The 13,525-nt window shown below is 38.7% G+C and overlaps 1 protein-coding gene across 1 annotated transcript in view; it reads left to right on the forward strand.

Moving 5' to 3' along the window:
* The window catches only part of COL24A1 (collagen type XXIV alpha 1 chain), a 149,148-nt gene that overhangs the window by 101,909 nt on the left and 33,714 nt on the right, over window positions 1-13,525 (forward strand). Inside the window, 6 exon segments of the mRNA XM_086617742.1 lie at window positions 5,643-5,696; window positions 7,483-7,536; window positions 10,487-10,540; window positions 11,573-11,626; window positions 11,848-11,901; window positions 13,220-13,273. Of these exon segments, the coding sequence (XP_086473868.1) occupies window positions 5,643-5,696; window positions 7,483-7,536; window positions 10,487-10,540; window positions 11,573-11,626; window positions 11,848-11,901; window positions 13,220-13,273 (324 nt within the window).

A 13,525-nucleotide genomic window follows, 5' to 3' on the forward strand; every position in this document is an offset into this window, starting at 1 on the left:
AGTGTGTTCAGTGGAGAGAGGCTCTAAGGGCTCCTGGGAGCTCTACGTTAATAACTAAGACAACATTCTGATAGGAGTGCGAATCTCTGCTTTAATGTAGAGGAGCAGAGGGAAAATCAGCCTTGTTTGTTCACAGGCAAATTTGAAAATGTAAATCAAAACAGAAGTGCAAATCAATTGTGAGACTGAAAAGAAGTAGCAGCTTGGCACTGCTTTTTCTTCAGTGGCCTGATTCGATAAAACGAGTAGATGCCTTACCTCTCTGATTTCAGTAGGAACATGTCTGAAAGTTAATTACATGCTGAAGCGTTATGCTGAACTGGGACGCACGAGCCAGTGGCATCAGATGATGACATATGCGCTCATTTTCACTGTTAAATGCTGATATTTGAGCTTCATCTAAAAAGGAAAATGCCTTGAGCTCTATCAGTGCACCAGAGTTTCAGTGTGACTGGTGTCCTATAGGACGCAGTGAGTTAGAAGGCCAAATCAAAAGTAATTTAGTGTAAATAGTCGTCTCTGAGATTGGTATTGAACTACTGCAGGTTTTACGTTCTAATTCCTCTGGACACAGCATTCCCTTCTAAACTCCTCCTCTGATCCTTCCCTCCTGGCCAGTCTGTCTGCCAGCATCACCAGAGCTGGAGTCAGAGTCAAGATACTGATATGAACATGAGTCCTCCCCTGCAGGCTCTCCTCCGTCCCAGCAGCATCTGCTACCTGGTGATTGTTTCTATGAGGGAAAGACTTATTTTAGTTTAGATTCTGTTTTGAAGATAGAAGATAGTTTTTATTTAAGGAGTGTCACATCTTCTGCCAACTGAGACAGGAATCTTTGAGGGAGTCTGTCTCTATGATTTTGGCAGCACATCATGGAGTACGTTGCTTATAAAGATCACTCAAAATAAATCCCAAACATCCCAAGCTCTGTGGAAGTCCCAGTTTGGAGTTGTGGTTTATGCCTTTGCCTTCATCCAGCATGACTGGGAATGCTTCATGGAAGGGGGTCTCAGAGCGGACCCAGGTCTTCAGGCTCTGTGAACAAACTCCCACTGAAGCCCCTGAGAATTTTGTCTGCTCTCAAGATAAAAATATCAGACCCAAAGTGGAATCTTGCATAAGGAAAATATCTGAGGGCCCCTGAAACCTCGGGTTTGTCATCACTGGATTCAGAAAGAGAAGTGTCAGAACTCTGAGCTGTGTGTGGCAGGCCTTGGAAAAATGCATACCAGTCGCATAAGGACGTTAAATAGAAGCATATGGAAATTCCCTTTTGTTGTGTATTGAAACTAATGTATCCCATCTTCACAGCTGGAATCTGCAGGAGGTCTTAGGACCGCTGACCCCTCTACTTCTGCACTGTCACAGAGTAGAATTCCGTCATCTCATAAATTCTGGACCTTTCGGCAACAGGTTCTCGTGCAAAATTACCCAGCATCCTACTTCTGCCTGAGAGTACCCAGCTGCTCAGTCTCCAGTACAGCTGGGAGTGCTGGCTAGCTGAAGGCAGGCTGTCTAGGAGTCTCTGGACTATCTCACTGTTAGAGGAATTTGGGGGATATGCCACTGAGCATAGCGCTAGCAGAGCTTCCTCAGCTTATGCTTGAGTGCTTGAGACTTGATGCGCTTCAGCTGGAATCATGTGGAAGAGTGGGTTCTTCTGTGACCCACTTTTTTTTTTTTTAGTGTTAATCTCATGAAAACACAGAGGAAGAACACTATTTTGTAGATACTTCAATGGCAGAATGACACTTTGAGGAGTGGGAATATCTGTATCTAAGAGGAGGAATTTCTCTCCATGACCAGAAGGCAAAAATACATTGGTCTGGAAGACATGCTGGTAGCAGTGTAGGCAGCCATGAAGCCATTGTTGCAGTTTTTCTGTTGTCCTTGTTTGTAAAGGAGAAGAAAGTCACAATGTCAAAGGCTGGTGCTGCTTTTAGTTTATACCATAATATTCAATTAATACAAATGTAGCTTTTAATTTGAGAGGAAGAGGTCTTGTATCATTAGATTCATTTCATGAGTGAGACCTCAGCAAAATTCTCAATAGCCACTAGGATTCTTAGCAGTTAGTATTCTTCCAGCTGATGTTTGATGTTTTAAAGCTTAAAAGCAATAATTTTTCTGTGCTTACTTTCCTGGAATGCAGCTCATGAAATTCAATTTTGAAAATGCAGATAAATGACATAGTGCCATAAATTTGGGGTCAGGCAACAGCAGCTTATGTCTGTAACAGCCAGTAGGGTCATCTCTGCTTCAGTTGTGTCTGTACTGACATGAAGAACCTCAATTACCCAAGGACATCAGTATGCAGTTTTAATGAGTTATATCTTTCATACTCCTCACAGCAGAGAATATGGAACCTATGCATGCTTCAAGGTTATGCACATAACACGCCAAAACCTTTCTGCTGGTCACACAGATCTCTTCTCTTATCCACTCTTCTTCAATTTAGGAGGCAGATTGAGAAAGAACAGGAAGAGTTAATTGGTGCTTCTTGCCTTCTTAGATGGACTTTTTCTCAGCTTATTATCCTAGAGTTTTCAGTGTAATGTGTTCCATTTTAGAAACAAAGCTGAACCCGTGCCAAAGAAAAAAGTAGCAGCAATCATTTGGCAGCCTTACTCCTCAGCTCTGTTGCAACTTAAATTAAATAACAGCAGGCAAATCATGTGTATCTCTCATTCTGTGCTGGCTATAGTTGGAAATGATACAGATCCAATTAATCCATGCCAATAATGAGTCACACTATACTATTTATAAGAATGTTATAATGTGGTTTTGTTAGAATGTTAAATTGCCTGTGCCTTGAATTCCTGCACGCTGTTCTGTGGCTGGCTAGAGGTAGGCTAAAGGCAGGTATGGCCCAGAGCCAGAAGCTGAGCATCTATTATGTTGTTTTCCATTCAAAATTATATAGCGAAAGGTTAGTGATTTGAATGGTAGGCCTTTTCATTTGATTATTAACAATCAAATCAGTTGTGATTCTCTTCCTAATGACTGGGCTGTTGATGCAAACTCCACTGGAGAACCATGTGACTAGCAGAAAGATTTTGGTGTGTTATGCGCATAACACAGATCGACATCCTGTGCAGTTTCCTGTCAGGACCATTTCTCAAACTATGGGCTATGACGTCCTTTATGATTAAAAGGAATCCACAAGTGTTCAAAGAATTTATCTGTTAATATTATCAATGGTAGAAGATAAAACCTAGAAAGAAATTTCTGTGCAATCAACATATGTCTTTTTTCCTCCTCGAGTATTTTGAGATTCTGTCCCCTGATCACTCCTGTGGAGGATGCACAAAGCCAAATGACAGATCATGTATCTAAAAAGTCTGAGAAACACTAAAATTATCCTGCAATTGCTCAGTTTAACACTCTGAATTTCCTCCTCCCTATGTTGCCCTAGGGGATTCCTCTGCAGCTCTTCCGTGAGCTTCTTCTTCCTTCTCCCCCTCCTTGCTTAATGACCTGTCCTCACTCCATCTCAAGGTTTCCTTTTCTCCCTTCTCCTCCTACTCTTCCGAGGCATTTCACCTGAAATGAATATCAGATCATGGATCTCTAAACCTGTTTAGTGTGCCTTGAATTTTCATCACAACCCATTTTATATGCCTTATAGATAGCTGTTAGAGAAAAAGTAAAAGTACTGCTTTGCAGCAGTAACCTGACATTAATTTTATATCAAGATATTTAGCTTTCTTTTAAATTATGCTATATAATAATTCAATAATTTGGTTTACACAGTTACATAACCTTAATGTGAGGCCTAGTCTTGTTCTTATAAAGGCCTCCATCATCCTTGAAAACACCATTAGTGTTTTTGTTGTGGTCTCCGAGTTTACTGAAGTCACCAGGAGCTTTTTCCATAGACTTCAGTTCCCTTTGGTTTGAGACCTTTCTCATGGAGAACTATGCAGCAACGCAGAGTGCCTTGTTCTGTAGCCTCTTTTCTCCTCTAGCTTTAAAATATGCCTGTAAATCATCCTGGCTTAGACCAAAACAAGAATGGTGGCTAGGCTAACCCAAGGATTGCTTTGCAAAAGCTATGTCCCAAACTACCGAGGTATCAAAAGTATTCAGCCTTCCCTGCCTGTTCATTTTCCTTTTCCTGTGGTTTCTATGTGTTTCCTTGTGCTGGCCAGAAGCAGCAGTGCTGAAATGCTGACGGATAAGCTTCTTGTGGGATATTTCAGGCTCTGCCAGGAGTTGTAATACTATATCAGCTCACAAGAAAGGCCTTTTCTTGAGAGATTTCCATTTCAGGAGGAAAACCTAAATGACTCTCGATACACACTGTTCCTGAGTTACCAGTCAGACATTTCTTTCACTCTAGCTCCAGAGTGAAGCCGATCAGTGCTTACTGTCTGTTGTGACAGAGGTTTTGATGTGCATCAGTAAATCCAAGTCAGCACAGAATTTTGCTATGTTTTGTCCCAAAAAATCGAATAGGGACAAGGGAGTCACAGATGTTTTTGAGGGGAAAGTAACCTAAATAAAATCAGATGTGTTTTCAACAAAGTCATTTTACAAGCCCCTGTTGTTATTACCTATTAGAACAGTATTACAACGCTCTGGAAATCAGTTATGATTGCTTGCCCTGCACTATAAACCATGACCCAAGATGTAAGATTCTCTACAACTCAGAAATGCAGTCCGAAAATAAAGATTGTTTTCCTCTAGGTGCTGCCATAGCAGTGTAATAGTTCCCTCTGATGCCAGCCCGATGCCCCCAGGAAAGCTGTTGTGTCTCATCCTCCCACTGCATACTGCTGTGAAGAGCCTAGCTCTGTCTTGCTTATCTAGCTCTTGCTTTAAAGTGGTCATTGGTTTTAGGTTGTTATTAACTGGTTTTAAGTTTATTTTCCATACCCAAACAGTCATGCTGTTTAGAATTATGGAAATAACCCTAAGTCAGCATGGATAAAATATTCTTTTCCATTTTGCTTGTGATCTGTTTTAAAAAATTTTCATTTGCTTGTAAACTAATGGATTTAGATCTCTAATCTTAATCATTTCTGAATGTTTTGACAATAAATATTTGCTATATTGTCATACAATAGTATAACAGGTTATCTTTATTCATCTACTGGTTATAAAAAGTCAATTTACAAGAGATATTTTAGTGTAACAATAGAGCAGTTCACTATGCAAGATGATAAATTGCTTTTAATCTTGCCTCAAACTGATTTACTAATGGAAGAACTTTATCTGTCTGGCTTAGAGTCTTACAAGCAAGCTGGATTTTTGCATATACAACTTACAATATGCTCAAAAGTAAGCACTCCATGTAATCAGTGCTCATCTAAATTCTTCTAAATATGTGTCTGCTGCATTCATACAAAGTGGACGGAAAAGAGAGCAGAAAATATCAGCTGGCAAGCTGGCTCCAACAGAGACCCTGAACATTTTCTTTACATATTTTCAAAAACATCTTTCTTCTTAAATTCATATTTCAGCAAACTAGAAACTTATTTTATTGTTTGAAGCTTTATTTCACACTCAACATACAATGAAATTGGTTTTTTGTGCTAACAAAACATGTTTCCCCTCTCCTAAAGCTTGTGATGCGTCTCCCTGATGATAACCAAAAATAATGTGTAATTAATATTCCAAATCACTTTTTCAATATTCAGGGGCCAAGGGGCTTAGATGGTCATCTAGGAGAACCAGGAACAGAAGGCATTAAGGTGAGTGCTTGCATGCTCTGTACTATACAAGTCATTTAGATAGACCATAATAGATAAGAAAAGAAAACAAACAAACAAAAGAACAACCCACTGTGTCAGAAGCCATAAATTTCCATTTCATCCAGGAGGATAGATGCAAATTTATGCCTTCTTCAGGTACTTCCTTCTTATGGTATAAGCCTATCTAAGCCTGAACCTGCACTTTCTGCAGTTATCCAGCATTTAAACTGACAGCAACTGCATGCAGCTGTCTAGCAAATGCACATAGAATTCACACATTGTTGGTTATTTATCAGGGAGAAAGAGGAGATCCAGGAAGGAAAGGAGTTCCTGGGCTCATTGTAAGTATTGGAGCCAATCTCTGTAGTAAGCATTAACAACAGTGTTACAGCTAATTTCTGAGCTGTGTTTGGAAATTATCTGAAGCCAGCATTATCTTTCAATATTTGTCTTTGACCAGGGTAAAGCTGGAAATCCAGGAGAAAGAGGAGATCAGGGTGCTCTTGTGAGTATGAAATTCTCTAGTACTTCTACCAAAACACTCCCCACAGAATCTCCTTCTCCTACTTTGCTTCACACTTGGATATGAGGGAATTTGTCTAGGGCAGCTGGAAAACTCTGACACTACTGTTTGCATTTATTCATACAGAGAATCAGGGGCAAAAGTGAGAGTAAGCATGAACATGGTCTAGTCTGCTACAAGACTAGCATTTTCATGGATGGCGGTCCACAGAATACAATACAATAGCAAATTGCAGTAGAATAAATGGTGATTGTAGTAAGTAGGGAGGTCTTAGACGTTGGTTTGGTATTTTTAGTTTTATTGTAGTTTTAAGGGAGAAAGTTATTGTGACATGGAAAAATAATTCTGTGATAGATGTTCAAGTAGATGTGTTCTATCAATGTTGGGATAAATATAGAAAAATAAGTAAAACATATATCACACACATATGAGGAAATTCTTCTTTTTAGAGCTTCTTTCAATGGAAACCTAACATGTTGTATTTGAGGCTTTCTTTTACAAAGGTTACCTGTCAGTCCAAATTGTATTTGATTTTCAGTAAGGGAGGAAGCAGTAAAGCAGAAACACGGCAGTAATGGTGGTGATTTTGTGCTGAAATTGGCACTCAAAATAATGGTTGTCACTGTACTTCTCTTGCCTCTTCTGCTCAGATTTAGTAGCTTGTTGCCTCTCGCCCTTGACACGATGAGTTTTCATTTCTTATTCATTCACTAGGACTTTTAGATGTACTTATATACACAGAAATGAATGAAGAAAAACCTCATTAGTTTGAAATGATGGGAATTAGTACATTTATTGCAAAGTACAAGATACTGCTCTATTACTTCTACAGGTGCAGTGTGTAGAAGAGACTGTGAGACAGATATGCTTTGGGCCAGATTGAGTAGAAAGTGGGCTGTGAACCTTACTCATCAATACAGTTTGTAGGGCAGGACAGTTACTACATTGACTTTAGGCCCAGTTTGCGTGCACACAAGCAGCAAATGAGTCTAAGGAGAATGATGAGGAACAGGTAAATGATGGGTCAGCTAAGATCCATCCCTATGAAAAGAAACTGAGGAAGGATTTATTCAGGGATCCTTCACCTGCCACGGGAGCTAGTGATGTGGCAATGCACATCAACCAGAAGAAAAGGCTGCATGTATTTCTTGGATGTTTCTGAGCAAGTTATTGAGTAAGCAGAAATAAGAGAGGAAGCGGCTTTTCACAGAATATGAAACAGCTTGTTTCCAATTGTTTTTTTATTGTATTTTAATCTTTCAGGGTTTGCTTGGGCTTCCCGGAACCACAGGAGACAGGGGACCAATGGGAGAGCCAGTAAGTTGATCCTTATGCCTTCTTAAAATTTTTTTCCACATATTATGCTGAATCCCCTGGTAACTCAAGCTCCATTTTACCAAGATTCAGGGTTGCCAGCTGGAATTGTGGAGTAATTGTTCCAAAACTGCAGGGCTAGAGTCTGCCTCCCTTGCTTAGTGTAACTTGTTCATAAGGAGACCTGTTAATCACGATGGGAAGTACTGTAGTAAGGGATGCACAACATAAAAGGTCATAAAAGAATCTGAATTGCAATATATGTGGCTTTACACTGCATTGAGGTAGACATGTGCGTTATGGATTGTGTAAATGTATGTTGTTCAGTTATTCAGGAACTCAGGGACCACATCTATTTGGCAGGTTAAGTTTTTGACAAAAGAGAGGCTGTTATAATAAACCTCAGTCATTTCTCTGCTGGATGGATCCTTGCTCTGATGGTTACTATTTCAAAGCCACACTCACTTTAATGTGGTTAATATTATAACAGAAGATCATGCAGGATCTGTAGCAAATATATGCAAAGTGCCGCAAGGGATAGCCATGACGGGAATACTATTGCATCACCATCTTTGGGTGTAAATCAGATTATATAAATACGATGACAGAGTGTGTGCTGTCCTAGGGGAACTTGGGAAAAGGCTGCCATTTTATAGTGCAGAAATGTAATAGAGTTGTCAAAAATTGTGTTTTCATTGCTTCTGAAAAGTTATTTTGCACATCAAATGACATAGTAAATTTAAATCTTAAAAGTGAACTGTTGATATCAAGTATCTTGTTTCTACTAATTATTATTATTTCTAATATTATTAAATATGATTTCTACTAATCCCTAGGCTGGCATGCTTACAAAAAGCCACTGCACATTTTTGGGGGCTAGAAAAATACCAACAGCCAACAACAGGTTTTATTTTGGTAAATTTTCTTTTAGATACAACTGCCTACTTAACTTCAGCTGCTGATGTGTAGGAGTGGCAAAATATGTCAACAGAAAATGTATTTTGTAACGGTTATTATTGGATTTCTGTCACTTCTCTTTCACTTATTTTATCTAATCTTCATGTCATGACAACTGAGAGCTTTATAATGCAACGCTTATACATAAAATTCCTGCTATTTTCTGGTTGTCTGAATTTTCATATATATAGAATGACTATCAGCCTTATCTAATCTAAGTAGTCTACTCTTGAGCAACCTACATTTCTGTGGTGCTCATCATCGTAGAATTTACACATGCAGTGTGAGAAGTAAGAAAAGCTTATCCTGTGGACAAGAGTACCTTTTCTTTCAAGTGCTGAAAGAATAAAATGTCTATGGAAAATGGTCTGTTGAGCTAGAAATAAGTGATGAAAATTACGCAAGATGTTACAAAATGAAATGGGTAGCTCTTTTTTTAACTGCCCATCCAAACAGCTTGATTTCATCTTCTGTCAGCTGGTCGCTACATGGAAGCCAGCTGCTGAAGCAGTTTCTCTGACTCTGTCACTAGTTCTGCACAGCACAGAAAAACCCTAATAATTGGTGGATGAGCAGAGAAACGTAAGCAATTAGAACTATTTGTAGTAACAGGCTTGATCTGAATTGCAGTCTACCTACTTGTCAGACATTTCAATAAAATCCTCCTTTGAAAAGTACTTGTTGTTAATGGTTAAAAGGAGTCCTTATATCGCTATAAAATTTTGGCATCTGAAATTCCTTGAAAGTCTCAGGGGAAAGACACATTACTATGGAGCTAAGTCTGCTGGATTGGTAATGTTATGAAGAAATACTTCACTCGTGAATCAAACTTAAGCTTTGTGCCCCTTGCCTAGTGGAATGCCATGGAGTTGCTGCAAATGAAAACCAATGGACTTAGTTTAGGACCAGTGATTTCTCAAATGGAAATTGACTGCTGTTTCAGTTGTTCACACTTAAATGAAGCTATAGAGTTAAAATATGCATCTGCTGAAAATCCTGTCAGTAATATGCAGTTTACATTATTGCTACAAGGAAGGAATATACTCGCATTGTCACTGCCAAGTCATCAGGAGGAGCAAAACCATATGCATAGTCTGTAAGACTAAGTGAAACAAAAAAGAGTAAATATTTGCTTAAAAGGCTTTTATCATAAATATGGGTAGCAGCATCTTTCTTTTACATGAGGATAATAAATCAACAGAATGTTCTGAATTTAGGCTATACTTAAACGCAGATGGGTCCCAAAGGAGTAAATGTATATGAGCTTTCTGAAAGTTCAAAGACTGGATACATCCAGAGGGTTGATTTGTCTTGACGTACATTCATAATGGCTATGAAATCAGCTGTAAGCTGCTACAGGCAACCTCTATCCCCCCGCACACAAATCCCACGCTGTGAGCAGGGATGGACAATCTATGTGCAGAGAATTTGAGCGTGCCACTTTAGGAAACCATCCCTACGTGTTACTGCAATAAATTTATTACTTACGGTAGGGCTTTTAAGAAAATGCTTATAGTATGGTTGCTAATATCATCAAAAAGGCTCCAGCCTTTAGTCCATTACACCTCAGTGGTTGTACTATATAAACATTACTAAATCCATAGTGAAGCACACAGTAGTTGTTTTCAGTTAATTCCATACGAGACTGTAGGCTTTTCCATAAAGCAAACCAGACAGTCTAATAAATCTTAATTAAACAAAGTCTCAGTTAATCAAGAGGAGAGCTTAGTTTAGATAATAATTTACTTTTGGTCTAAAAGAAGAGACATCTGTGCTATTATTCGTAATCTGTTATTTCAGTATGTTAAGATGGGCAATGAGGTCTTCAGTACTGTATGCCATCATGGTACTTATGTACACTGTTGGATCCAGAGGAAAAACAATGAAATAGAAGTGTGCCAGTTATGACAGTTATGCCAGTTATGACAAAGTCAAGACTATACCATGTAATTTAATGTTAATTTAATGATGCATCCAAAATTTTGTTTAATGCCAGGGTCCAAGAGGACAACCAGGGGATGCTGGCCCTATTGGAGAAATGGGTTTTGAGGTGAGCTTTTAATCATTTATATAGTAATTACAAACACTCAAACAACTGAAAAAGCCTGGATGATGTGTTTAGAAACTATTTTTCTTACTAACTGCAGCTGACTTAAATACCATGAGCTGCGGAGAGACTCTCTTACCTAAAGCTGTTACCAAAAAAAAAATATCTAAAATAAGCAGCTTTTTCTGTTGTGAGTGCTGTCTTCAGGCATACGTTCATGACATCTGCACATAGAAGGTGAATGTTTAGTTGAGCAAACGACTTACTTTTTTTTTTTTCTTTTTTTTTTTCCAGAAGCACCATTCTCCTTGCAGTTAGACAGTGTAACAGCATTAATCATATGTCCTTGCAAATGGTAGATGAAGAAAAGTAGCTGCAGGCAGTCTTCATGCTAACTTTTGCTTCTGTTTTTTGCTTTATTTTAATATCTCTTTGAAAGAAGTATGACAGACTGTATTAGCCACATTTGCAATGAAGTAGCTGAGGGATGAGCTCACTTAGAACAGAAGGGATTTGGCTTATTCAAAGAAGGACGCTTCCTCAGTCATCCAAAATCCAGTCTTCTGACTGACTGTTAAAAAAAGGTTTAAATGTAAACTTTACAGGAAGCAATCTGATACCATTAACTCTTCAAGGGCTGAAGACTCCAAAAAGGGCTTTGTTCTCCAAAAGCTGTATCTACTTGGCTCCAAGCCTAAACAGTGATGAATTTGTCAGTCAGATTTACAGAAGATAGATGATTGCTTAGCCTGCTAGTAATTTATGATGAAAGGTACAGGCTTAGGGGTACTGCTGAGTCTTCAATACATTCCTGATCCACAGTACACTTCCTGAGCTCATCCTATATCCTCCTTTCTTTTCTTCTGTTGGGCTTGAGTAAGAACAAAGAACTGTGTTGTCTTAATTTGATTTTTCAGACATGCATGTTTCCCAGAGTCTCATGCCATTTTTCTGCTTCAATTTTGGCTGTATTATTTGGTGGTTTCAAAGTTGTCATTGGTTACCATGTGTAACAGTAGCTCTTGTACCATGCAGGGACCTCCTGGCCCTGAAGGAGAACCAGGCCTGCAGGGAGAATCAGGTGCAAAGGTAAGTGTTGAAATTATTCTGTTATACTGTTTAAATTTTCAAATTTCCATAAAAGCAAATCAGAGTGATCTGATTCATTAGTCAAGTAGGAAGTGATAAAGGAAATGAGCCATTAAGAAATATTGTTATTGTCATGATGACTGCAGTATCTGTAAAATCCATCATTGTTAGGAATATTGTCTCTTAAAATCCGATGATTTATTTCTCTTGTGATATTCCAGGGAGACATAGGGCCTGCTGGGAAGGCTGGAGAACCAGGCGACCAAGGTTTAAGGGTAAGCTATGGATGCAAATCTTCCAAAAAGGAAAGTTTGTTACAAATATGTCAGAAATGCAGGTTGAGAAACTTTGATTTATCAGAAGAATTCAGTAAGAAGCTATTTTCTGATACCTTTAAAAAAAAAAAAAAAAAAGTAATATTGTAGCAAGTTAAAAAGAGTATTGATTATAACATTGAAATATTTCTAAGTGTCTCATGTCACCGAGACACATGAACCGGTGGTTTGACCATGAAAGAAAATCCAAGGGTGTCCAGCCCAGCCGTTAAGGTGACAGCACACAATAATGCTGTGTACAGATACCCAGTCTAGACAAGATAATGGGAACATTATAGTCTCAGAAGAGCCGAGTATCTCTCTGTAGCGCCATCTAAAGCAGCTGATTTGCTTCTGGTGCTGTGGATGGCTCATTCAGCACTCGATTTTAGCAAGCACTTGTGCCCCTGCTTATTCTTCCTGTGTGTCTTACCCCCCTCATCTGACCCAAAGAGTTGCCTACCTTTGAAGGCTGAAAAAAAAACCTTGTAAAGTGCTAGAAACAGATTTTATCCAGGGCACTTTTAAAAGAACATAAACTATACCCTTTCAGACTTAAGTCTTACCACTGACCTCTCTTGTTGTGTTAGCTTCTTGCTGTCATCTTTTCCTCCTACCTAAAATCTTCAGCAAGGTGCATTTCACAATTCTGCCTGTCCTGGAAGAAGAGTTATTCCTGGTACTGGTCCACAGTGGATGCTCTGGACTTAACCATACCACTGTGTCTGAAATACTATGTTATAAGTATAGGTCAGCTCATATTTGCTTTTTTACTATCTACATCAAAAGTTGCAAGTTGCCAGAGTCTTTACCTGAGAAAGGCAAACATTCTAAAATGCCACAGTGCCGATACTGTTGGTAAATGATGAGTTTTTCATGGCTCTAAACTGAGTCACTAAAGATGCCAATATAGTAGTTACCCGCATAAACATGTCTGGACAGAATAGGTATATTTTTGAGGCTAATATAATTACATGTTATATACTCTGAAACTAAACAATCTCAATGTCACTGTCCAAATCTTCAGTGTTATATGGACATACTATTGCCTTATTTTTCTAATGTTCATTTTTTATGTTTTCCTGTGTTTGAGATTCACAGGTCTGTGACTCTGTACATCAGTGAAAAATGAAGACAAATAAACTGTAATAGCAACATAAAAGTTGTCCAAAAGATAATAAGCATGTATAAAGCTCGTTGTCTGAGTTTTTCCAAGGCAATACTTCTATGTCAGGAAGTTTAGACAATAACTTTGTTTTCAACTGCTCCTTTCTATAAGGGTGAACCAGGACCTCCAGGAGAAGATGGGGTTCAAGGAAAAGATGGTCCAAAGGTACATTAAGTTTTTACAGTTGATATATAGCAGACATATTAGCCTAAGGAACCAAATCTCTTGTTTTCTCCTATTTCACCAGGTCAACAGAAACCAGATGAGTGCACTTAGTTTTAACATAGGAAGCCCTGTATATTATAGGCTTTCCTGTGCCTTTTAGGCACTTACCTATCCTACAAGGACTGGAAAGTTGAATGGCTTGACAGAGAAATGCAAGCCAGAGAACTGAGTACAGTTATTTCCGTGGTGGCT

This window comes from Tauraco erythrolophus, chromosome 10 (genome assembly GCF_009769465.1).
Source record: "Tauraco erythrolophus isolate bTauEry1 chromosome 10, bTauEry1.pri, whole genome shotgun sequence".
Classification (NCBI taxonomy): Eukaryota; Metazoa; Chordata; class Aves; order Musophagiformes; family Musophagidae; genus Tauraco; species Tauraco erythrolophus.